The sequence below is a fragment of the Chamaea fasciata genome, unplaced genomic scaffold, assembly GCF_029207755.1.
Source record: "Chamaea fasciata isolate MVZ Bird 193981 ecotype frontalis unplaced genomic scaffold, bChaFas1.0.hap1 SCAF_12, whole genome shotgun sequence".
In the NCBI taxonomy this organism is placed as follows: domain Eukaryota; kingdom Metazoa; phylum Chordata; class Aves; order Passeriformes; family Sylviidae; genus Chamaea; species Chamaea fasciata.
Window position 1 is genome coordinate 12,393,748 of NW_027094097.1, and position 26,937 is coordinate 12,420,684.

The window sequence follows — 26,937 nt, forward strand, 5'->3', positions numbered from 1 at the left end:
GACTGAGCCGGCCCGGCCCGGCCCGGCTCGGCGGCGGCAGCAGCACCATGTCGGGCCCGAGCGCCGTGTCGGACCCGCAGCACCCGGCGCGGCTGCTGCGGGCGCTCAGCTCGTTCCGGGAGGAGACGCGCTTCTGCGACGCGCACCTGGTGCTGGAGGGCGAGGAGATCCCGGTGCAGAAGAACATCCTGGCGGCCGCCAGCCCCTACATCAGGTACGGCCGGGCCCGCAGCCCCCCGGGCGGCCGCTCGGAGGGGCCGCGCTCCGGGGAGCGGGGCCGGGGTTATGTAAGGAGCGGGATCCGCGGCGTGTGAGGACGAACGGAGCCGGGGAAGGCCGGCGGGGGAGCTCTGCGGACCCTGGGTGCGCCTCGGCCCGGAGTTGGCCCGAGCGCTCCGGGAGGGTGTGGAGTCTCCCTCTCCGGAGACATTCAAACCCCGGCTGGACGCGTTCCTGTGGCACCTGCTCCAGGTGACCCTGCCTTGGCAAAGGAGCTGGACTGGGTGATCTCCAGAGGTCCCTTCCAACACCGGCAATTTTGTGATTCTCTGGGAGCAGCTGCTGAGCCGCCTCCTTCCCTCCTTTCCTTCTTCCCTCCTTCCCTCCTTGCCTGCCCCCGGCCGGTGCCGCCGGGCCCCTCCGCAGGAGCCGTCGTGTTCTCGGCATCACACCGCTGCTTTTCCCAGCGCCGAGAGGCTGTGTCACCCACCAGGGAGAAAAATCCCCCCAACAACTTAATTGCTGCCAAGAGCTTGGTGTGCACAAGTGACCCCTAAAGAATGAACTGTGAGGACGGTGAGGGAGGTGTCCGGCCGAGGGGCAGCATCCCAGGGGCGTTGTGAGGCGCTGGGCTGTGTGTCCCTCGGCCGCACCGAGTCAGCACTTCAGCATCATTTTTTTTTTCCTCCTTAATGTCTTTTAACAAGGCAGGGCTCCAGGTGGTGGTCATGAGTTCTAAAGTACATCGGCTTCTAAATTAAAAAAATCAAAACACAGGTTTGTCTCCCCATCGCTTGTGTCCCCACAACGTCTAAGAACATCACTCGGAAATTGCCAGAGGGACAAAGGCTGGCCGTGCCAGGATCGCAGGCAGCTCTTGGCAGGGCTGTCGCCAGCATGTGCAGTCAGAACTGTGCCACTTGACAGCGAGTGCTGGGGAGGACGAGCTGCATTAGCACAGTCATGGTTTCCGAGGTGCCTGCCTGGCAAACAGCTGCTCCTGTGCAGGGAAACCCAGGTCAGGGAAAGTCCTGCTGACACCGGTTTGAACCCCATCACACTCAGTGCTGACAAGTCCAGCGACATCAGGTGAAAAGAACATACCCACCACGAGATGTTGTGGTACATGTCGGAGCAGGTAAACAAAACGTACCAGTGGTTCATTTCAAAGGGTTTTTAAGTCCACTCATTTGCAGGTAGTAAAGGCATTTGTTTTGTCTTCATGTGTAAAGTAGGAGCAGACCTTCAGTACCATTTAAACACAGGATTATCATAAATCTGTAGCAGACTTTTTGTACTGTTTGGACATTTCTTTCAGCTGCTGCTTCCTGTGAAGTTGACATAAAATTTGCATTTTTTTGTGCACTAGGTGAGGATGGGGATTCTTTATGCCACAGTCTGAAAAAATGCAACCTTCTGCAGTGTCATATCATCTGTTTTTAGGGAATATGGTATTTTGAGTGACCACTGTAGTACAATTTCAGCATTCTCAAGTCCAAAAATAAACTAAAAATAAATAGAATATGAGGCTGGTGAATAACTTCTAAATTGCAGTGATCCTGCACAGACTTAAGTAGACAGTTCTCTGCACTGATTGAGCTAGCAGAGCTGAGTTATGAAATAAAATGCACAGAAAAGGAAGATCATCAAGAATTTGCAAAAAAGACATGGTGGAGCCTATGTACTACTAATAATTTCTCGTCACTGCTTGTCTTGAGGAGCAGGTTTGGAAGACTGTGGTGAAAGAAATCAAAGATGTGAAATAGAAATGAGCCATTGATTCATACTCCTCAAAATGCCTGAATGCTTTTTAGGTCATTTGCCATCATATTTTAGGTGACCATATGCCTGACATTAAATTTCAGAAGAATTGCTGTAGGTGGTAAGAGGTCATGTCCTTGGAAAAACTGCTGTTCTATTGTTACAGCAGGATGAGTTTACAGAAAATGTATTTTTTTTTTACTGTGAAAATAAATGCTTAACTAAAAGATACTGTAGATTATCCTACGGAGAAGTGCCTTTTCTTAAAGAAGTTCATCTTCAAGTTTTACATTGTTTTAATCTCTGAAAAATGTACTGGGGAAACATGGGTTAATTGTGTGTGAGGAATAAGAACTCCAGACACAACTACATTAGCAAAAAAACTTGTAGTCATTAGAGTTGTGGCTTTTTTAAACTCAGAACTGTTCAGGTTCAGATCTCAAGAAGGAACTCATTAACTATGTGTGAAAGTAGGTTACATGCATTAATATATAAATATGATTAAGTGTGGGGTTGTGTTTTTGGGTTTTTTTGAGCTTACTCATGTCTTCTCCTCCGGCTTTCAAGATGTAAAGAACCAAAAATACATGTACCTAATTCTTGTATGGCACATTGGGAAACACATCTGTATTACCTACCTTTGCAGAGCCTAATTTTTACTTGCTGCCTGTCTCTCTTCTTTTTATGACTCCAGGATCTCTCTCTTAGTCCAGCTGGTCTTCACACTGGGTAGAATTGGTCAGGTAGGTTGCCAGTGTTGGAGGACTGTGCTTCCAGCCAAGGGTAATGTTTCAGTGGCTCTTTTTGGAGATGAAATTAATCTCTACCTTTTACCTAGTCTGTGCAAGTCCCATTTATTTTGAGTGTTGGTTTTTCAAAGAAAATCAGTTTAGGCCTCTATATAAACAGTTATTGCAGGAGAGAGAAGAATTTCCTGCCCCTGTATTTTAAGGGCAGCTGATTCCAAAGCTCTGGTACCACAGGCTGTTACAGTCTCCCAAAGCCAATTGATTCCGATTGCTCTCATTTGAAAAATGCCAATATAAAGCTCAGGAAGAAATCCATTAAGTGATTTCAGAAGTAAAACTTGGAATAAAAAAGCGTTTATGTGGAACTTGAAGTGATGCAGTGGAAGTATGAGTTGATGTGGTGTTTTCAGTGTCTGGCTGTGTCATTATGTGCTGTGGCTGTGGGCAAGTTGGTAGGTGAGTTCAGAAACTGTAGGGTTTGTACGAATGCCTAGTTTAGGGCGTGAGTAGGAAAATAAGTAGGCATGGACTTTGTGAGGGGGTGGTTGGGCGTGAGCACAGTCTGCCTGTGCTGAAGGATTTGTGCAGCCACAGAGAGAGGAGCATTACCTGTTTTTTAGTTTTGCATGGGAGCTCTTTGGCTGATTGGTTATGAGTAGGACACTTGTAAATTATAGTGATGTGTTTTCCCACTAGTTATTTGGCAACTGGATTATTCATGCAGCTCAAAGATAGCAGCTTCAGTGGGGAGAGAAAAAAAGGCGTGAAGGGGCACAGAAACACATTGGGAGTGTTATTGGTGTCCTGAGTTCCACCTGCCTGTCTGATCCATAGTGTGGCTTCAGCAAATACAGAAAAATAAAGAAGGCCTGTTTCATTTTCAAATTTTCAGTCTGTGGGACCAGTGACAATTTTAATTTTTGTGGTAGTCTGATTCTTGAGGTCCTGTCTCAACTGCTTAATGCCAAGTGGTTTGTAGCTCTCTCAGTACAATGAGGTCTGGGGTGGTTGTGCGAATTCCTACGAAATTCCCTTATATGTACGGGCTTATCTAATCCCTCTGTGTGCCCCTGGAGCAAATCCTGGCATTTACAAAGAAGTCTCCCTGCATATCTCTAACATCTTGTGGTATGTTCCTGAGCCTGAGAAAAGGAGGGTTCCTCAGGAAGAAACCGCCACAGGACAAAGCATGGTTTGGCTCAAGGTGATGTTGCTGTGCATCTCAGAGTAGTTATGTTTGAGACAGCTTTGCTCTTGCTTTTCTCTTCTGTAACAAATCAGCCAGAAACCTGCACTTTTTTTGGTAGCACTCTTTGTTCTGACAATTGTCTTAGTGTAGATCCATTGCCCTGGTTTGATTAATTTAGTTTGAGAGCCTGGTGTAAATTACAGTGGCATAAGAGGGCTTTTACCCGAACAAACCATGCTTGCACTGGTAAGTTTGGCCTGAGCTGTGGCATAGATCCACCAACCTTTTATAGGATAGATTAGGTCCAGGCATTCCTGGTATCCTCAGCAGTAGCAGATGTTCCCATCCGAACAGATCTGTCACTGTCTGGCATGAGTCGTTCCTGGCCAGCTGAAACTTGCAACTCTTTATATTTTGCTCACTTACTGTCTGCCTGCCTGGATCACAGGGAGCATGTGGGAGCTACCTGAACAAAGAGGATATTTAAGCCCATATTCTTAGACAAATTTACTGTTGTTACGCAGGGGTTGTGCTGCTGCATTGCAAATTGAATTAGGACATTTTTGTTACCTCAGCAAGTTTTGTCTTTGATTTTCACGCATCTGCGTGAGCAGATTACAGATGGCTGTATGTGTTCTGTACTGTTCCCCAAGGCCTTTCAAACTCAGTAATGGACCAGTAATCATATTTAAATCTTTTTTCAGATGAGTATAATTTAACTAAAAAAGAATGTAAATGTAAGGTTAAGTTCACATTATTTTCACGTACTTATAAACAGCTGTACTGCTTGTAAAGGGCTTTTGGTCAGAAATAACCTGACAGCATTTGCATCTTCTCACTTGTCCTGTTCAACCTTCTGACACCCCTAAAGCACTGCAGACCTTGTAGGACCCTGCACGGCCACGGGCAATGCTGGAATAGATTTCCATGGAGATGTGGGGGGACGTGGCCCCCATCACTGACCTCCCGCCCTTTCCTCTGTGTGCTGGCACTTGGAGCATTTGCAATTGTCATGAGGGGAGCCTGCTGAGACTCCATGCCTGTGTGAGTGTGTCCGGGAGCATCTGTGAGTGCTGGTGTGGGAGGTGGGACGGGATGTCCCTCCTGCACCCTGGAGGTGTGACTGGGCACTTCTTGCTGCACCTGTTGGACCATGAATATTGTAGAGCAAGGTCAAGTAGGAGCCAACACATGCCAGGAGCTTCTGCTGCTTATTTCCTGGTACCTGTTTGGTTTTTACTGACATTTATAGAGATCTTTCATAGTGTTTTTAAAACTTTTCTTCAGTTTGGGATGAATATTGAAGTCAGGAACACAAATGGCAGCTGGAGCTGGGAGCTGTTGGGTTGTCAGAACCCCCCATGCTCCCAAGTTCTGCTTTAGCCAGATCATGCTGTACTTGTGCCAGGACTTGTTCCCTCTTCACTGTGGGTGTGCAGGGCAGTGTTGTGGTGACTGCACTGTCAAGGAGGGCTCTAGAGGCATTGTTGTCTTCAAGGTTCCTTTTGAGAAGTTTGTTTCTGGCAGTCTCCTGGGAGCTTTGGAGTCTGCCCTGGCAGTAGGAAGTCAGGAACAGATCAGACCAGAATTTGCTTCCAGACTTTGTTTTTTAAATTGGGCATAGTTTTGTTTTGGTTTTGATTTTAAAAAGTTAAATTGAAATGCTACCTATTGTGTTTTAGTAGTAGTTGAGTTGTAAAGTCTCTGTGACTTTGAGAGGCAATAAATCAAAATAGTTGCCTTGGCCAAACTCTCTGCCTGGCACAACTCCGAAGTGCCTACATGCATGTTATGTTTGGATAAGCAGTTGAGGGGCAACAGTGATAAAGGTATGTTAAAAGTTTATGGTTTAAAAAGGGATTTAGAAGCCACTATACCAGGCTTGAATGGGGAGCTGTTAATTATATTCCTGCTCCAACAAGCCCCTAGAGATTGCCTGAAGGGAAGAAGCCATAAGGCTCTTACCCAGCCCAAAATAGTGAAAAAATACAGTTGGGCTGCTGCTACACGTTAGGCAAAGGGAGAACTGGGAATCAGAGCATCTTGTTTACCCAGGAGAACTAGAGATGAAATTTCTTGTCCTTTCTTTTATCTGGAGACGCTCAGCTCGTCCGCGTGCCTGACGTAAGAGGCGAGCTGGGATGGAAGGTGTGGCAGGATGGGGCTGCTTGGGATGTCTGGGTAATTTATGCTTTGTAGGTTGCCTTTACACTTGTGTTAATTGCCTTGTTTGGCAAAACTTTTATTATTAAAAGAACCTTTCTTTTTTTTTTTTTTTTTTTTTTTCTTGATTTAGAATGTATTTTGTGGCTGGAACGGGGCTGCTCTGAAGTTGCTGATGTGTGTGGAGCTGATGAGTCTGAAATGCTTCACTTGTGTTTTGGGGATTTTTGGTGGTGTTTTTTTTTAATTATTGAACCTGTTTTGCGTGTGTTGGTCTCAGCTGCAGTTACTAAAGGAACTGTTTCCTGGTGTGGACTGACAAATACGAACAGTAACGAGTGGTTTGAAAGGATTTGTTTCCTCACTCTGATCGGACTCCTATTCTGAATATTGTACTGAAGTTTCTCTCTGTGCTGGTACTGAGTACCAATGTAGTGCTACCCATACACAGGGGAGTCTTCACTCCTGTCTTTGCCTCTCATATTTTATCTTTTCCATGGGTTAATATATCCAAAAAACCTAAATAAATCACCGTTTATGCACAGCTCTGAAAGTCCTTGTCCCTGTCAAGGAAGTATGTCCTTAATACCATGTGGTTAGTGGCTGGTTTATGTCCTCAGGCATGTTGGTTTACATCCCCTGGATGATGTGGGCTGCCTGGTGCAGCCCTTGTTTATGGACATGGGGAGTGCTCGGCGTTGGAGGCTCCTGTGCTGATGAAATCCATGTTCTTGGTTCCTTTTTCCTCTTGGCTGTGGCATTGCTTTCTGTGAAGGTCTTGCAGATCTGTGTTTTCCAGCTCTGGGCATAGCCAGAATTCCGGTGCTTCCCTCAGTTGGATTCCAGACATCTTCCAGCTGTTCCACAGCACTACTCATGCACTTTTAATTTTGTCCCTTTGACTTCATACTTACCATCAATTATGAAAATCTTTTTCCCACTCTGTTGCTTATTCCTCCCATGTGCTGTAAGGGTAAGTGAGGTATAAAAACCTGGTTAATCCAAGTTTTCCCAGCAGATCTATTGGTGTTTGTTAAACAATAGTATTAGTAAGTTACAGGAATATTTGAGTTATTAGACACATGCTACACAGCACTGCATTTCTTAAATATATTTAACAGCAAATTTAGCAGCAGGGGTATGACACTGTACTTGTTTCTTCTAAAAAAGCATTTTTAACAAGTTTAAAAGTAGAGTTAATTTGAAAGTAGACATATTTCAGGTAAGACACTCTTCATTTCTTGGCTTTAAACTCTATTTCAAAAATGTCTTCCCTTGTTTTTCTGAGGAAGTCCTGGTTCCAAACTGCTACCTAAAAAGTGTGACAGTGCTGGGAATCATCAGTTCAGTGTGTGGACTCGAGTGTCAATGGAGCAGAAAAAAACCCAAACCCAAACCACCTTTCTAAACCCAGTGGCAGGTGTTTCTATCACAGGAAGGTCCATCGCAGACTGCTGAACCAGGTCTACTCCACCACATCACAGACGAGCCTGAGCTGTGCTTCGTGCCACGCACGGGCTGCACGAACCACAGGTGCCAGCAGCTCATCTGCACTGCCTGTGTTTGACTGGTTTGCAGTCTCAGCTGGTGCAGTTGCTTGGTTGTTTTCTCTGCTGGCTGAAGAAACCTGAAGTGAAATGACCCATCAGGCCCTTGGTGCTGCTGAGCACACCCAGGGTCCGTCCTTGGCACGGTTTGTTGAATGTGTGTTCTGTCTACTTAGGGCTAACTCACATGTTTAGGCAAGACACTCTGGTTGAGGGTAGATTTCCAATTTAGATTACAATCTAGCTCTGGATGAGCTCAGTGTAATCAGGGTAATTTCAGATTTTCATGGTAAACAAGCTCTTCATTGAGCAAAGCCCACGAGCCCTGTACACGTCCCCTGTGCTGCTGTTGAAGGAATTGCCTTGTTCCCTTTCTCATGGAAAGGGGGTAAGCCATTTTTTGGCCTGACTTAAAATTTTCAGTAGTTGAAAAAATTAAGTTATGTGTCATAGTTTTTGTTTCTCTTAAAGCAAACAAAGCAACTTCTGCAAGTTTTGTGCTGAGCTGTTAAATGAACTCCTTTGCCTTGAGATCTGAAGTTGGAGTTACAGATAATCTTAAGGAGAGAGACACAGGAGAGGCATAGCCAAAATCCTCTGAGAGCTGGCACCCTTTGCAGGGTGTGGTGAAGACTGACTTTTATGTGTGGTGCTAAAGGCCAGGGTGCGACCTCAAAGGAAACCTTCTGATTTGGTTGTAAAATATCTTTTTGGAGGATGGCAGTGGGTGGAGTGAACTGCTGCATCATGTTTTTTATGTCTGACCTGTTTAATAATGTGATTATTAAGGAGTTTTTTTTGCACGTAGGAAGACCAGCCTTTATGGGAGAAAACATTGCAGGGATAAAGGCAGACAAATGAAAAACTTCACCATTAAAATGGTCAGTCCTAAGTAGGACTTAATTAGATTTACCATGGAAAGCTTGTACTTGAAAGATTCAAACCTACATGAGGAAGCCCAGACCAGGAGACTAAACTGACCTTGTGTTTGCATCAGAAGCAGATTTTTTGTTTTCTCCTTAGTGATGCAAAATCTCCAAGTACTCACTTGTCATTTTTGGGACTGAGTCATCCTTGTGAGCATGTTTTAGGTTTGGTGCATGTCTTTGCTGGAACCATTTGTTGGAGGTCCAGCTTCATTTTAAAATGCTGATGCTCTCTGGAGAAGGCCAAAACACTGGTGCAAGTAAAGGATAAATCATCAAACCCCAATTTTATTGCCCTTTGGTTTTGAAGGACAGCTTTGTGTCTCGAGCATTAACGTTTGCTAGTGTGGCAATACTGGCAAAGCATGTGTAGACCAGCCCTTAATGCCTAATCTGGAGCAAAATCATTAATTTGGGAAGACAGCTCCTTTCCAAAAGCCAAGTGTCTCCCTGTTGTCTCCTGCAGTCTGGTTCCTGACACCCTGCAGAGTAAGTAGGTCAGAGAACTGCGTTTGCACCGCGGTGACGTGAGAGCAGGTAAAAGTTTTGTGTTGCAAAGCATCAAACGCAAAGTGTCTGTCTCTTGTTTCCCAGAGTTTCTGATGCCTGTTCACTGTAAATATTAACAACCTGCTTGTGGTGAGTGTGGTCTGGAGCATTTTCATAGGTACAATCTTTGCAGACAGGTGTTTTCTTTACTTGTTTAGGTTCCAATATACCAGCACTCTAAGGATTAATGCTTTCCAAGAGTTGTGCTCTTGTTCTCTGTATAACTTATGTGACCATTGTAAGAACAAATCAGTTGTCTTTTTTTAATACTTAACAGATATGGCAGAGATTTCAAAGACAAAAAATATTCCCACAAAATTATGTCTGATTCAGGAAAGGAAGTGGTATCTGTGGTGGCCAAGTTCTTAATTTGAATTTTCATTTTGTTTGTTGTTTTGTCTAGTTGAGTTTTTAAAAGTGATTATTCCCCTCCTGTAAACTCTCAACTGTAAAATGTAAGAAAATCAACTTTTCAGACACATGGATTTTTTTTTTCAATCTGCTTCTTATAAATCTTAACTGTCCCACAACGGTGCTTTCACAGGAATTGACTGTAAGGTTGGAAGCATTGGTTGTATTTTAATTTGTTTTGCTCTTTTAATGTAACAGTAAGTTGGAAGCTCCATCCTAATTTTAACAAGAAGTGTGGATAGTCGTAATTTACCTGTTGGTTTGGTTTTTGCTTGTGTTGTTTTTTTTCTTATTATTTGAATCTGTTTTATGTCATTAGATGTAAATTGTTCCTAGCAGTATCAACATCAGTTCTGGAGCCTGTGTTTTCATTTTGAGGATTCACCTTGCTTACACTGCTTACATATACAGAAGAGGTACTGGAATTTTTATCCTCATTCTGCCTCATATAGAGCGTTTCAGATGACTCATTAGGATTGTATTCCTTAAGTGATGTGGAACAGCAGATTCTAAATTTGTCACACAGACAACATCAAAACACAACATCAATCCATTTGTTCTTTTGCCACTGGCTCGAGGTGTGGTGTGTGCCAGCAGTTTTCCTGACGAGGCACAAGATGTTGGGGTGGATGTTGAGCATTTATAGAACAGTTTTATGTTACTGGAAGCAATTTCAACTCACAATCATGATCTTAATTAAAAAATGGAAATTATTGTTTTAAAACATGTATGGAGTCAAGTTGCTCAAAATTAAATTACTTGAGAAAACAGGATGAAGAAGTTGCCTTGTTTCATTTCCTCCAGCTCTGTCTTGGCTGTGCTCTGCTCCCAACTCACGGGGGTTTTGGTTGGCTGGGAGGGTTATTTCCTTCCAGATCTTGATGTTCTGGTCTTCCATCTGAATTAAAGAAGACTGAGGCAGCTTTTTCTGGTGTGGTTTGACAGCTTGGAGTGCTTTTAGAGTAATTAGAAATGTTGTCTGCAGTAGGAAGCTGTCACATGCCCGTGTTAGAGGCAGCTGTGCTGCAGCTGGTGCATCTCTGCACCTTGTGTTGCCACTTCCAGCTCTCAGCCACACAAATCACAGGCTGAATAAATCACCCTGAGGAGGAGCATGGCAGAAAGAAGGCAGCCTCCTTCTGAGCTGCTGACAGATTGGAAAGCCTCTGCTTAAGCATAGCTGGTAACTTATTTTCTAAAGTGAAATTTGATAGAGGGCAAGGATTAAGTATTTTTCCATGTGCTGCCCATTGTCTTACTGAACTGGGAACAAAAGTGTTTGGAAACTTTCTCATTCTGTGTGTTATGACAGGGATGCCCAGGCCTCTGTTTGCTGGCGAGGTGTGGGTGCAGGTCACAGCTGGTGCTGGGTGATGCAAGAGGAGATGTGGCTCCTTGCCCTCTGCTTGCACACCTCCTACTTTTCTCTCCTCCTTCAGCTTTCTTTCCATTTGGACTCATGATTTTTTTTTTCCTTAAACTTTTCCAGCCCCAAACCTGGTTATAATATTGGTTGCATCATATTTTTCCTCCCCTCTTCCCAACAGCCATTAGCTGTCCTGCAGTTTTGGTGTGAGTGACAAGTTGTACCTCCAGCTGCCTTTGGGAATGGCTCTCTTGGCATAGCTCAGAAGTACTTGTACTGAAATAAATAACCTTGTATTTTATTAACCAACAAATTAAAACCATGTGACAGATGGATCACTATTGCTTCCCATGACAGATGACAGGAACAAAACTTAATCTGAACTGGGAAGCATTTGCATAAGGTGAATGTTTGCCTAGATACGAGTGTCTGTAACTTTGAAGTGATTTTATTTGTTCTCAAGGTTATTTTTCTGCTTTGGCTTTGTGTTTTGGCCTTGCATTAGGGTCTAGGTCATTTCTTTTCAGCTTAGGAACTGTTGATGCCTGAAAAAGTACACAGTAATTAGAACATCTACCTCGATAAGACCCAAAAACTCTGAACAACACTCTCTTGTTACCAGGAGGCGTCAGTGTAAAGTCCATGCAATAAGGTGATTTAGCTTGGGTGTGTACAGGTGATGCTAAGATGAAATTTAGTGATAAATAGCACGAGTCCTTTCCCTAATCTCCCCATTAGTGCTGGCATCAACATGCTTGTTGTATGCCTTGAACCTGTTTTAAGCCTCACAATGTGTTGGACACCCCAGGTTCTGTGTAGATACTGCTGTGTTTGATCATAACAGCTACTTAGAGGTACCTGAATCATGTGAGATCCCGGGATCACCCAACTGTCTTTTCTGCTGAAGGAAGCCTGACACTGTGAACCTTGATACATTTGATGTTAAATTAAAAGAAAACACAGTTTCATCCTAGGAATCAAGAAGTGCCTTTTGTTACAAACCGAGAATCCCAGAACTCAAGTGTAAATTGAGGTGGTTTGGATAGATTTAAAAATGTGTGTAAAGAAACCTTTGCTCTGTTAGAAGTGAAAAGGCACCTTGCCCTGTGTGTGTATGCTCTGTGGCTCGTTTGGAGCTTGTGGACGTGAAAAATGCAGCTTGCACATGGGCAAGGATGGCTCAGGTTGAGGTACACGTTGTATGTTCTGCTGGAAATGCACATTTGGGACAGGAGTTTTCAGCTGACAAGCTGTAAATCAGTGCCTGCTATTGCAGCATGCACTTTAATGGGAGTCACATAGTTTTCCTAATCTCCTTCCAAGTGTGAGGAAATAAACAATTTCCTAATCCACACCACGCTGTTGTTGTTGTTATTTGTATTGTAAGTTGTGCCAGGTGCTGCACAGACAGGGTGAAGCAGCTCCAGCCCTGGTGCAGTGGTACCTGGGCACCCGAGCTCTGCTGTCTCCGGGTGTTCTGCTGAAGGGAAAAGGGATGTGAAGACAGGACCACAAGTATGATGAACTAGAGGGCTAAAATTACTGCCCTTATTCACACTTAAAAATAGCTCCTTACAGATGAAGGTTTTATTTGATGGGAGTTGCAGCTTATTTTGTGAGAAACTTATTTATTCCGATATGAGTAAGTGTGGCAGAATCTGCCCTTAGCTAAGACCTATTTATGTATTTGCTTAGCATGAGTGTGGATAGTAGGAAGCTGGACACTTTCAGCTTAGCAAAGCCACAGCTTTTCACATTAAAAAACTGGTTCTATCTAAGGATATATTCAAATGAATGTTAAAAAGTTTTAGAAGCTTTTATTTTAGTGTCCTGTGGTGTAGATGTAGGTCGCTATATATATACAGAGGTAGTGAAACAAACTTTCTTGTCTTTATATAATGTATTCTTCATTGACCAAAATGTGGAAAAATACGTTAAAAATTATCTTTTATTAGCTCTTGTGGCTGTTTGCACCAGACTGGTGGATGCTGCTCCCTTTTGAACACTTAAAGTTGTCTCTCCTGGAAGAAGTGTTTGCACTGACAGCTGGTTGAAATCAAAGTGTTTGCTGTGCTATTTTTACTTCCTCACCTTTTCCCCTAGCCCCCAACATTCTATTCACAGGCACATCACAGTGCTCCTGGTACGTTTAAAGAAATTACTTGTAAGTGAAGTGTCCACTGATGTAGATGAATATTTAAAGCTCTGCTGAGCAGCTCACGGGCTGTTTCCTGCAACTGCGAGTGCATGGCTTGGTTACAGCCAGGCACAGCATTAGGCTGATAACATCATAAACTACACAAAATGGTAATGCAATCCAAATGTTTGTGCTGTCAGTGAATATTCTGATCACATCTGCTAACTCTAATTATTTCTTCCTTGGTTAAAAAAAGTTTTGGTTTTGTTTTGCTCTGGCTTTTTTTCCACCTTTATCAAAGCAAATTCTTGTGTTTCATCTGTCAGCAGAGCTGCTGTTCTGTTGGAAGGTCTGAGTGAAGTTTTTGAATGTTTGTGATGAATGAGCTGGGATAAAAAAATACTTTGGCTCTTTGATGGCCTGGGTGGTTTGCAAGTCTGACAGATTTGTTCAGTTTGGAAATGTGATGAGCAGTATCAGAGGCCATACCTATGTGCTAATTCAAGGCACAGTATTTCCATCACATTAAAAGGTTTTAACATCTCTGTTGTGGCTCAAGAGATCCATATTCTGAGATCTCAGATTCTTCAGAAACTAAGAGCAAGCAATGCCTAGATTTTGAACTTTCCTCTTTTTATTTTCTCTTCTCTTAGAACAAAATTGAATTACAATCCTCCAAAGGATGATGGCTCAACGTACAAGATTGAACTTGAAGGGATATCTGTTGATATCATGAAAGAGATACTCGATTACATCTTCAGTGGGCAGGTATGGTATTAAAAAACCCCTAAACCTCACTTGGACTGTTTGGCAAAATAATTTGAATTTTAACACTGCTGCCCTGAAAGATGTTTAAAGCTTTGTGATAAAATTCCTGCATATGAAGTCGAGGCAGTAGGCTCTGCAGGAGTTGTCTCTGCTCTTCTTGTGCAGCAAGGAAGGGCTTTAAAATTTAGAGTCAATGTCAAATTCTTGTATTAAAATTGGTGGCTACCTTCAGTAACCTGCTTTAAACCAGGCAGTGTTTGTCAGCTGTGACAGAGGACTGCCTTGGTAGCCACAGAGATGGAGACCCCATCGCGGAGCATTACAGTACACCTGGCACCCTCCCTCGCTGCCCCCGGTGCCCACCTTGCTGGCCTCCTGTCACATCTGCCTGCCAGCAGCCTTAGCAGGAATTAAAGTTGGTGTGTCTGGTTTATTTGGAACCAGACTGAGATTGCCGAATGAGTTTAGCTTTCTGCAGAAAAAGAAAAAGCAGATTTGGCTTGAAATTTATTCCTGCATGTATGTTTAAAAAAAGTATTTATTTATCACAGCAAAACTCATTTTAGGTTCCTGGATGAGAAGAGCAATTTTATGGTTGGTTACTTCAGGAACTTATTAAAATTTCTGCTCCACACCGTCTGTCAAGCAAATGCCATTCCAACTCTGTGTTAATTAATAAATGGTTAGCAGTCATATCAGTTTCTCCTAATTTTTACACTGGCATTAATACTCCATTCTTCAGCTACTGAGAATGAGTGTAATGAATGCAGGCATGTCATGGAACAAATGAGTGATAGTAGCTATAACTTCTAAATTAATTCTTGCAGATCAGGCTAAATGAAGAAACTATCCAAGATGTGGTACAGGCAGCTGATCTCCTGCTGCTTACAGACTTAAAAACTCTCTGCTGTGAGTTTTTAGAAGGTTGCATAGCTGCTGAGAACTGTATTGGTATTCGGGACTTTGCACTGCACTATTGTTTGCATCATGTTCACTACCTTGCCTCAGAGTATCTGGAAACTCACTTTCGAGATGTCAGCAGCACAGAGGAATTCTTGGAACTGACTCCTCAAAAACTGAAAGAAGTGCTGTCCATGGAAAAGCTCAATGTTGGAAACGAAAGATACGTCTTTGAAGCGGTGATTAGGTGGATTTCTCATGATTCAGAATCCAGAAAGGTCAGGACATCCAAATGTTTGTATTTTGAATGTGGGGCAAATCAGAGTGTTCGTTCTAATCAGTGGGAACTTGAAATAGATCTGTTTCTTTCTTGACTAACTTACAGAATTTATTGAATTTTGCCTGAAATGCAGACCATGGCATTGCAGTAAAAGGGTGAAAGCTGTGTTGATATCATCTGCTGCCTTTATTATTTAATAGGCATTAAGAAAAAAAAGGCACTATTTTCACGTTTGATGATATAATCTTGTTTACATGGCAAGAAATTAAGTAGCACATTTATAGAGAAACTTTGAGCACTTGATGCATTTTCCTACTAACACCGTGTAGTATAGTTTATTACTTACCAGCATCAAAAACTCTCAAGTATTTACTAAACATCTGCATGTCGGGGTGTCTCTGTGCTGGGGGTGACTGTGTGTCCCTGCTGCCTCCCCCAGGTGCACATGAAGGATGTGATGTCGGCGGTGTGGGTGTCGGGGCTGGACGCCGCCTACCTGCGCGAGCAGATGATGAGCGAGCCGCTGGTCCGCGAGATCGTCAAGGAGTGCAACAACATCCCCCTGACACCCCCGCAGCAGGGAGAGGCCATGCTGGCCTCCTTCAAGCCCCGGGGCTACTCCGAGTGCATCGTGACTGTTGGCGGGGAGGAGAGAGTGTAAGTGTGCTGTGGCATCACAGCTGGTCCCAGTGCCAGCACCCACGGCACTCTGGAAGCACGGAGTGCAGAGGATATGTGCACCTATTGCTGATTACTCCACCATTTGGGTTTGTTTTACTCAGGCACACCTACAGTACCTCTGGGGGTGATTCAGCAGTAGATAGTTATTTTGTTTCTGACATTCGACCTGTAGTAAGCTTACGGTAGGGTTGTTTTTTCAGTAAGTGTTAGCTGGTTTTCTTGTTTAACTGAATAGACTTAAACACAGAATCATTTCTGATGATCTGAAAAGCATCTATAACAAAGCTTAGAAGTAATGAATGTGTGCTTTAAACTGTTTTGTTCATAATAGATGTGGTTCCAAAAAAAAAAGTCATTATTGGTGGATTTGGGATAAGGTGAAAATTCCTGTTCCACACAATAATCCCTTTATTTTCTTGAGTACCCCCTGCAGAAGAAGGGAGGGTTCTATTTTGTTTAAATAAATTCAGCATTTAGATGTTAGCTCTTTATAGAAACATAGTAAACCACTCAGACAGCATTTTGCGTATCAGTTTGGGAATCACTTTACTCAGACATTACTAATACTCCCTTCTTAGCTCGTTCAAAGTTCATAAAAAAAGGTTACAGGCTGATACAGTAGGAATGCAGTGAATCAGCTTTTTATGTCTCCACGTCTGTACAAACTCAATTTACATGTTTGGTTTGGGGGTCTTCTCCTTACCAGGGAAATGCCACGTGATGAATATACAGGAAAACAAGAACAAGCAAGCTTTGGACACGAGGTGTTAACAGTGAACTCGTAAAACTCTGTCTTTGTCTTTCTGTTTCTGCTTGTTCCCTCCCCACCCTGTGTTCAGATCACGGAAACCAACCTCAGTGATGCGGTGTATGTGTCCTCTTTATGATCCCAATAGACAGCTCTGGATTGAACTTGCTCCTATGAGTATCCCAAGGATCAATCATGGAGTATTGTCAGCAGGTAAAGGGGAACTTTGTCTTTGTAAAGTCAATGTTATGAAAACTTACCAGTGCCTCAGAATCTGAGATACAGCTTATAATAATATATTTTCTTCAATACTGACTGCACTGGGGTTATTTCATGCTTCCCCTTTGTCTGCCCAAAACTGTGATTTTGATTCTGTGAAAATCCCTGTCATCTGAGTGTCTTAAAATCACTATTCCTGCAACATCTTGTGGGAATCTGCTACATCTGTCTCTCCAGGAGTATTTCATGTTTTAAGTAAATTCTAGTTGCTGCATCACTGAATATCTTGAAGGGTAGCTGCAGGGGTAGACTTGAGGCAGATGTAAGTATGTGCTTTACCTTCTCCAGTCCAGAGTCTGACCTGTGACTGGTCTGGATCTCCTGGTGAATTCCAGAGTACAACTCACCAGTCATGTTGTTTTGCTCAGTGTGCAGGTGTGAGTCCTCTTCTTGAGAGTCCTGTTCTAAGATCATGTTACGTTTTGTTTTACAGAAGGATTTTTATTTGTGCTTGGTGGTCAGGATGAAAACAAGGGAACGCTAAGCTCTGGAGAGAAATATGATCCAGACACCAATTCATGGAGTTCCTTACCACCAATGCTTGAGGCAAGATCTCTATCTAACTGTTGGGATTTAAGTTTTTACTTTGGCAAAATGTTCCTTTTCTTCTGCAAAATTTTATTCTGAATCTCCAGTCGCTTGCATCTTACACATTCAAAATCATGCTACAGACTGACTTCTGTTTATATCCTGTTGTTCTTGTGGTCTGATGCTGACTGCTGGATCTGGAAAAACTAAACAATTGGTGAAGAGCTAACTGTAAGATGAACTACAAAATTTCAGGAATTTCATAATGAATCAGTCCTGTAGTATACTTAATGTTCTGCGTATACTGGCCTTCTAAAACAAGAGACCTCTGAGATGGACAAAGGGATCGGACTGTGCAGAAAAGATGGACAGAGGACTGGCCAACATACAGAACTTGGCTTGCACAGACATATTTAGGTTTGGTTTGAGTTAATGCTTCCTTCTTCATAATTACATTCCATCCAAAAGTAACAGTTTGTTATTTGTAAACATAAATCCTTAATACACCTGTGTTTTTTATCTTAGTAAATCAGCACAGGGTGTTTATTAAGAAGTTGTTTACCACAGGATTTTCCTCTTTGCAATCTCTGCTTGACAAAGGCATGTAGATTTGTGTACAATTTTAGTTATGATGCATTAAGTTTCCTGGTTGTGATATGTGAGAATGAGGGGTAGCTGGGCTCATACATACAAAATAGAAGAGCTGCCTTTGCACAGAGAATGGGTCCAGGCTTTGCTGCTATAGAGACCTGAAAGCAACAGCTTCATTGTGGAGACCACTGCTATGGGAACTAAAATATGGCCAAGCTCTGTTCTTAGATTTCTGTGTGGTCTCTTTGGCTTTTGCTGCTCTGCCCCTTTTTTTTTTTTTTTTTTTTTTTTTTTTTTTTTTTTTTTTTTTTTTCTTTTCTTTTCTTTTCTTTCTTTTCTTTTCTTTTTTTTTTCCCCATTGTTGTTGTTTTGATACTCTTTGTTTGTATAGTTGATTAAATTAATAATCTTATGCTGGTGTTTAGGACTTCACTATTAAAAAAAAACAAAACAAAAGCCAGGCATAATACCAATAGCACTATGCAGAGAGATACTCTGAAAAATAAGACCGTATTCATTTATTCACAATGGCAGTAATGTTTTTCAATGTTGACTTTGTTGATGTTCCTTAGGCACGACATAATTTTGGTGTGGTAGAGATTGATGGGATTCTGTATATTCTGGGAGGTGAGGATGGTGAAAGGGAGCTGATCTCCATGGAGAGCTATGATATTTATAGCCGGACCTGGACCAAGCAGCCAGACTTGACCATGGTTAGAAAGGTAAAAACTACATCCTGTTTATTGTGTTGCTTCTTGTTAAACAGTCAGTGCAGATACATGTATACATATATATATTAAAAATTTATTTTAATCTCTTGCTTCAAGTAGAAGCTGTAGCAAATAGTCTCTAAATGAAATGAGAGTGAGCAGCTGCTTCTCTCTTTATGCACCAAAACAAAATTCTGGCTGAGCATTTTTATTCCTTGCATTGTTTGACGCGTGGTACAGGCAACCCAAATGCCTCTGTGTGTGTATAGACAGCTTTCAATACTGTGCATTTATTTGTCATTTTAGATATATTTTTCTTTTTTTTCCATAAGATTGGCTGCTATGCAGCTATGAAGAAGAAAATCTATGCAATGGGTGGAGGCTCCTATGGAAAGCTCTTTGAATCTGTGGAGTGTTACGACCCCAGGACTCAGCAGTGGACAGCAATTTGTCCTCTCAAAGAGAGGAGGTGAGAGAAAATGGAAGGGGGGGAACTAGACTGCTTTTCCAGCCTTCTGATGGGAGGAAAGTGTCCTTTTTCTGATGAATCTGTGAAGATGGCCTATGAATCTCACCAGGTCTTTCTGAGTCATGGTGGCCAGTAGTTAATGTGACTGAATAAAGACAAGCATCCAAGCAATAAATACAAATTTTGTAGAAATATAGGCCTGATGTTACAAGCAATAGTTCCCTGATGTGAAATAAAAACTAGAAATTATAGTTCAGTTGGAACTTCAGAATATTTTTAGAGAGAAATACTTTTACTGTTTTTTTCTTTTGTGATCTGAATTAGGTGCTTACAGTTAATATCCATGACTCGTCTTGTTGGATATTTAAGGCATCTGCATGTATAAATAAATAAAAGAGTAAAAGATGAAGACAGTTCACAAGGGTACGCAAAAGGGTTTTGATACATTGCATTAATATTCTTTCTTTTTTGGATTTTCAGATTTGGGGCAGTGGCCTGTGGAGTTGCCTCTGAGCTTTATGTATTTGGTGGGGTCAGGAGTCGTGACGACAGCCAAGCCAGTGAGATGGTGACATGCAAATCAGAGTTTTATCATGATGAGTTTAAAAGGTAACTGGCTGCAGCTCTAAACACAGAAAATAACTTGCCATCCAGTCATCTGCCTGTTCCCTCGCCCCTTGTTCCTGCACTCCAAAGCACATGAGCCCTGTGTCCTGTGTCTGTTTCTCATTTCATGTTTTGTGACTCAGTATGGCTGTTACTGAAGGCCCATCCACTCCACTTTTCCCTCTAACATGCCAAGCCTAAAGCCCTGGAGCCACTGTGTGGGTCTTGAGTGCCCCTGGACAGGAGAAGCACCTTGGTCACACAGGGAGTTTGTGGTTCTTCCCCTGCACGCTGCAATTTCCCCAAGTTCAGGGTACTGCTGCCCCCACCCCTACTCGTGCCCACAGCTCCCTGCTGAGTGCTCATTACAAGTCTTTTCCAACCTAAATGATTCCATGGTTCTACAGAGGAATGTATGTATGTACAGGGATGTTTCTTCATGATCCAATCCTATCTCCAAAGATTTGCATCTTAGGGAATTCCTAAACTGGAGGTGAGAAATTTCATGCATTTCTGTTCCAAGCATTTATAGCTGATGGCAGCCATGTAGGCCTTTGCCATAGGAAAGACACTATGGATGCTATACATCCCACAGCCACCTCCCCACACTGCATGGCTCATCTCCTTCTGTTTGTTTTGAATTTGCTTCTGATTACTTCATTTGTTATCTCTTGGCTCTGGATGGTGGAATCCACCTTACTACATGTGGTAACCATTCAAAATGTTACCTTACATTGAATTTTTTGTTTAGTCACCTTATTCTCCAGTCATAACTGACAAGCTTGGTTCCTCCAGTGACTTTTTTCTTGCATATAACAGTAAATTGGATTATTCTTCTTTCATAAATTAAATTTTAAAAAGACTTTGTGGTCAGATGTTTCAAGGCTTACTAACAAGTGAAGGAGATTAGCATGTCTTTATTAGAAGATCAATACTGATTTATGACAGTGACCTGTATAAAAGGACACAAAAATAGAACAGTAGATGTAAATTCATTATATAATTTTCTGGCAAGATATGGTTCTAAAGAGACTTTAATTTCTGTATGAAGAGGTCTTCTCTGTTGTTCAAAGTGATGTCTAAACTAGCTATAATCAAATGAAGCTGAAGAAAAACATCCTTTAAATTGGTTAAAGAAAGCAGACAGATCAGAGGGGCTGTTGCTGCTGATGCTCCCTTATAGTGTTTGCTGGCCTTCTGGGGGCTGGGGAAATGGTAGAAGTTTATTAATGTTTTTCAAGATGTCTTTGAAAGGGAAAGAACTGTGGAAAGAAATGCTCCCCTCTCTCCTACTTGCTATTTTCAGCTGATTTACTTGCAATATTTCCAGCCTGATTCTGTTCTTCAGAAGGTTATAGCTCGTGGCTGCTCAGCAGTGGCTGCAAACCTGTTCCACTGGTTGATGTAGGTTGAGCTGCCACGAAGTGGAGTTTGGGGAGCTGGGAGGGCCCAGCCCGGGTGCTGCAGGTGAGCCCGTGGTGCCACCTGCTGACTGCAGCACCCACACCTGCCACGGGATGCATTTGTGTCCTTGCCCGGTGGCATCCCCGAGGCCTTCCAGCATTCCAGGGGAACAGCGGTGGAACTCCAGCTGCCCCAGTTGCTCTGAGTGCTGGCTGTGTGGTGTGAGGGCTGTGCTGGCACAGGAGGCAGCAGAGGTAACTGATGGAGCTGATGGAGGAGGCACATGAGATATCAGACTTTGCCTTTCTGCTCTGCCACTGCCCAGTCTGAGCTTAGAAATTTAACTCAGCATGAGCCTGCAGGCAGGGCACAGGTTGTGGGTGTTCCTGTGGACACTGGGGACCAGGGAAGGTTGGGATGGTGGCAGCTGCTGCCTGGGGATGGTGCTCCCGGGGTTTGGAAGGCCCCAGCTCAGCCCAGGGGTGCGGTAGCCAGAAGAGGGTGCAGTGTCTCTGTGTTATTTCCAGCACTCAGCTTCAGGATCTGCCAGTTATCCCAGGTTTCGGAACCCTCAAAGATCTGTGTAGCAGATCAATTCTAGCCGTCTCAAACCAAAATTCACTGTGACTTTTTTAATATTTACGTGCCAATACTGCATACTTTGTAATGAGCTGTGGGCTTTTCCTGCTGTTTTTAAGTAAATGCAGAACCCCATGATGTTCACTTTCTCTGTGGAGGGAGAGAACTCTCAGGACTGTGAGTTCAGCCGTGGGATGATGTTGGTTATGGGGTACGTGCAGCAGTGCACACCTGTGTCACCTGCACAAATTTCCATGTGTGCCTCAGGCCTCACTGCCAGAGCACAGGGTCCAGCATCATCCCAGGCACGCAGAGCTTGAGTGTCTGAGTTACAGGTTTTCCTCCAGTGTGAATGTCTAAGGATGCACTCACATCAGTATATAAACATATTAATTCATGTAAGCTGCCATAATTCTGGCTTGAATTGGATTAAAGGACTGGACTTGTTTAATATTGTTTACTTTGACAGTAACTTACTCCAAAATAACTCACAGTGCAGAGTCTTTCAAAATTGTTATTCTTAACCATGACGCAGACTTTTCAAAGACTGGGGATTTGCTGAGATCTTCACACTAGCAAAAAAATAAACATTGAGACTCCTGTTAAGCTGTGCTGTATAAACAAGTAATAAAATAAATGAAGTGAGACAGAATAGTAGCATCCACATGAAATGTGCACAGGGTAATGTAGGAAATAATTCTCATAGTTGAAGTGCTGCTGTGACTGAGTTTTTTCAATTAATAAATGTTTTGTCAGCCTGTCTTTAGAGTCATGTGCATGAGTGGATTTAAGTGAACCCAAAGATAGAAAAAGCTCTATGTCAGACTGCAGGGTTTTTGCAGGATGTGGATTTTTTTTTTCAAAGGCTGTAGATTGAGCTTTGTGTGCATTGTATCCTGTTTTTTAAAATATCGATCAAGCTAAAAACAGATTTAATGAATGTAAAAATGGAAGAGGGAAACATGAAGGTATCTTTCACTCAGTGATCCAGTGTTGATCTACTCCATAAAAAGCAGCAAGTCTTAAATACATATTCAAGACCTTGATGGGTCAGACTTTCTTTCTATCTGAGTTCATAATTTATAATACAGCTTTTGCACCATGTAGGTGAGTGGAGAATTGGATGATGCCTGTACACACTTGGGTTTTTCTTTTCAGTGTGGATGGTTGGAAATATTTAATAGAGCCCAAACTGACTTTAGGGTTCTTTGCAAGGTCTGCTGGTGTATGGCCACTGCTGCCTTTCCCTAGTGGCCTGTAAGTGGGGTAGGATTTCTTCCTTCTTTTCATAATTCAAAAAATAATTCTAAAAAATTGCAGGTATTAAGGGGGATAAAAGCGAGAGATAATTTTCAGAAGCAGTACTTCGGTAAAATATCCTTTACAATGTTCTTTTTGCTACTGGAACATCATAAAAATAAGGAAGAGCTTTCAGTGGTGTATAACTAGTGAACTAAATCGTCTTGTGACATAGTATGTGTAATTAGCAACATTCTTCCAGTCAGAGTACAGGAATTTCATTAAAAGCAAGTGCTTATGCACATGTAATGAGAACACTGACTGAGTGATAGCACTGTCAGATGAGAGGAACATGGATTTCCATTCCTTTCCAGGCTTCCTTTCTCAGCTGGGGTGATCTTGAGGTGACGTGCCTGGAATATGTTGGTTCTGTATCACATCTTTATTTACTTCCCACTTGGAAACAAAGCAGTTACCCCCATCCCACTCGTTAATTACAGCACTGTGGATGGATCATTTTGTTTGTCTCACTTTAAGACTGAAAAAAAATCAGGATTCCTTCCCTTCTTTTTTTAAATTGGGTGGAAGCCTGTTCCAGTTTCAGAGACATCACTTCTGCCCGTGTTTGCAGCAGGACTTGCCTTCCCCCTGCTCCTCTTGGACTCGGTTTGAGTGGAGCCATCCCAGGGAAGTACGCAAGAGTTCTGTTCCAAGGACTGTTTTCAGATTCCTGAAGATTGTGAATTTTTGGTCATGGTGTTTTTTCCATACTGTTCAAACAGCAGGCACAACCCACATTAAGCTGGAGCTTAGTCAAATTCTGATGAAACGTGACCCCTTGCCCTTCCTCTCTTTGTTCCTTCCTAGTTTTAACTGCTAAAGCTTCTGTGAATGTTCCTGAAAAGTGGTGCCTGGTTTTTAAAGTATACACGTTGAGAAAGACTGAGGATGAATTTTCACAAGCAGCTACAGATATTTTAATGTTGTCCTTTGGTGGTGCACAGTAGGAAAATGCTTGGGTCTCACCCTGTGGGTTTAGGTCTTTTATTTAAACTCCAAAACCCAGAGTATCTAGTGCAGATAAACTCCTGTTTTGAGGCTTTTCCTTTTCTTAACCTGGTCCTATAGTTAGAATTAAAAAAAAAAAAAAATCCAGTCCTCCTTCTGCATTTCTCTGCCACTTACTCAGTTTTCAGAATTCTAGGTCACTTGCTGTTAAAAAGCAGTGAAGATACTGTGTCCTCCTCCTACAGTGAGGGAAGGAAGCTAATGAAATATGGTGCAAGTTGTTTTGATCTGTGAGGGTTTCTGAACCAGTGTAGAGAACTTCTCCTTTTCTCTCCTTAGTTCATCTGTCCTCCTCTGTGACAGCTACAAACCATTTCCTTGCTTAGCACAGAGCGTTAATCCTTCAGTGTACAGCACAGAAAAAATAATGGATGGCTAATCCTTTCATTTGCCCTTTAAAAATTGATTTCTGTCTCCAAGATAATTGATATGGAGCAGCATCTCCTTCAGTGCCAGAGGAGTGGTTTACTTCTGAATCAGGAGTTCAGATGATGCAGAATTTTCAAAGGTCAGCAGCATCTGGGAGGGCATTTTCTAACTTTTTCCTTCAAATTAACCTGGTATGGCCATGAAAATATATGGGATGATTTTCAAAGGTTTCTCAGACTTTCATGTTCTCTGTAAATTATTTAATAAAAAGTGGGGGAGCAGTCCCCTAAAATGCCCTTGATTTGTACATCTCACAGTCTGTACATGAACTGTCACAGCATCTGCAAAGGTGCAGCAGCATTTTGTAGGAATTTGTTTCAGGACCACAGAGAGGATGCTGATAACCTTTGGACCTCTTTATAAACCAGCATCCCACATGCATGAGGAGTACATCCCCACCTGTTTTCCAAAGGCTTCAACATGGAAAACTGCTTTTCATTTGGTGGAAAGATCAGGCTGATGTAGTGTTGAAATGAGCCTGTGCTTACAGTGAACACTGGGGAATTGGAAGATTACTGTAGGAGCTGGGAAAGGTTTGAAAAGAGCCTGGTATGTGATTGGGAAGGTCTGTGGCAATTCCAGATAAAGGGCATTTCTTTTCCAAATTCCATTACCACTTTGATTTCCAGTCTTCTATCCCTTGTATCCCTTGTTTGAAGTTAAGCATTGCCAAGTGCTGCATTCTTCATAGCAGGCAAGGATTTGTTGTCTCTGATAAAGCACTGTTAAAGAAGTTGAAGAGTTATATGGGGAGACACTGCTTAATAACAAGGTTCTGCTATAGCAATTTGTTATTTCTCCTGCTATGGATCATTAAAACTTATATGTGTTTATTTTGAAGACAATTTAAAGATTAATTTTAAGACAAAACTGCCTAAAATTTTCTCTGTAGGGAAAATTGACTGGCATAGCTGTTGTTGGCTCTCTAACATGCTTGCTCTCTTCCAGAAGGTCACACTGGGGGGTGCAAAAAAAATTTATTATAGGTAGATTACACAGATGATTGGAGCAGTTCTGAATTAAGCAACTTCAGGATACAGCAGTACTAGCTGCTTTTCCTGGCTGGGAGAAACCAGGACTGTTCCAAACTATACAATGTTCTCTTTATATAACAAGTGAATATGTACACTCTGCTTTTGAGTCAAAGATGACAGCTGCAAAAAGATTCTGGATTACTTTTTAAAATGTGCTCACTAAAAATCAAATTCTGTTTTTTAATTGTTATTTTTACAGGTGGATTTATCTAAATGACCAGAACCTATGTATCCCAACTAGCTCTTCTTTTGTGTATGGAGCTGTGCCCATTGGAGCCAGCATATACGTGATTGGAGATCTCGATACAGGTCAGAACCAGGACTAAAAACCTCTTTGTGCTCATTTCCTTCCAATATTCTGCATATGTGGCACTGATGGGACTGAACATTGTAAGAATAAGAAGCTGGGGCACTGTTCTGTCACTGTGGGTCAGGGGGATTATGCTGGACATACAGAAACACAGATTAGTTTTGGACCTCTTCAGTAACAAGTTCAGTGCTATGAGCATTGGCTTGATTTGGTTGATTAGTTTGAAGACCGCAAGAGAGTGTGTTACTGCTCTTATCTAAATGTAAGAAGACCTGTTAGTGCCTGAGGTTGTAGCTCCTTTCTTTGCAGGGGGAAACAGGAAATTCTGCATTCTGGGGGCATCATCCAGTGGTTCATATGGATGTGATAGTGACTCTTGGTTCTCAATCCCAGGCAAATAGATGTGTGCTATCAAACATATCAGTTCTCCGCTGCCAGCATCTAGCCACGCTCTGTAAAAGAGATTTGGAAGACTTTTGTGGCCGTGTGTACATATGAGTGTGTAGCAGGGCTTTCTCCAAAATACAAGCAAATGAAACTCTAGATTTAAGTAGATCAGAAATGTCGTAGCAGTTCCCTTTTGATGACAATTTCAACGTCCCATCCAGATACTGATTTGTGTTCCTGTGCACACTCTCCTTCACGCATTTGCCTTACGAGAGTTTAAACGTGGTGGCAGCTTGTAGTGAGTTTTAAGCACCCCGTCTCTTTTTTTTTTTTTCCCTTTGTCAATTCAGGTACAAACTATGACTATGTTAGGGAATTTAAGAGGAGCACGGGCACCTGGCAGCGCACCAAGCCGCTGTTCCCCTCGGACCTGCGGCGGACGGGCTGCGCCGCGCTGCGGATCGCCAACTGCAAACTCTTCCGGCTGCAGCTGCAGCAGGGGCTGTTCCGCATCCGAGTACCTTCTCCGTGATCCGCCTGCTGCCAGGGGAGGAGACTGGAAGAGTTCTGTGCAGTCCACCATAATCTAGCTCTATTTAAAGGAAAAAAGCTGAGAAATTACAGCTGAAACTTACACTGTATGCTGTGCTTTGGTATGGTAACTGTTTTTGTTTTAAATGCTTACAAAGCTTGAGTCTCAGTACTTGTTTTGGGAACAAATAACTTAAGTACACATTAAAAAGAAGAGAAGGGGAAAAATAAAAGGGGAGGTCAAGGAAACACTTCAGTCGTAACCATTTGGAGTTTAAACCGTGTTATTGAAGGAGGATTTTTGTGTCTGAAACTGGTGGGAATCGGTTTCCTTTGGCGAAGCTTATTGAAAAGCAAAAAAAAAAAAAAAAAAAAGATT

General features: G+C 42.5%; 1 protein-coding gene across 1 annotated transcript; it reads left to right on the plus strand.

Moving 5' to 3' along the window:
- GAN (gigaxonin) lies at positions 1-26,937 on the plus strand. The gene is made up of 11 exons (XM_066194691.1): positions 1-214; positions 13,671-13,785; positions 14,613-14,963; positions 15,405-15,622; positions 16,486-16,607; positions 17,107-17,219; positions 18,365-18,514; positions 18,835-18,971; positions 19,452-19,580; positions 25,530-25,639; positions 26,378-26,937. Exons 1-11 carry the CDS (start codon positions 48-50, stop codon positions 26,557-26,559), a joined length of 1,794 nt encoding a protein of 597 aa, XP_066050788.1. The 5' UTR covers positions 1-47; the 3' UTR covers positions 26,560-26,937.

Bases quoted from the DNA above. Each gene is read 5' to 3' on its own strand.
- GAN (XM_066194691.1), top strand. From the start codon at position 48: ATGTCGGGCCCGAGCGCCGTGTCGGACCCGCAGCACCCGGCGCGGCTG. The intron at 17,220-18,364 runs GCAAGATCTCTA...GATGTTCCTTAG, and splicing joins CCTTACCACCAATGCTTGAG to GCACGACATAATTTTGGTGT. The intron at 25,640-26,377 runs GTCAGAACCAGG...TTGTCAATTCAG, and splicing joins GATTGGAGATCTCGATACAG to GTACAAACTATGACTATGTT.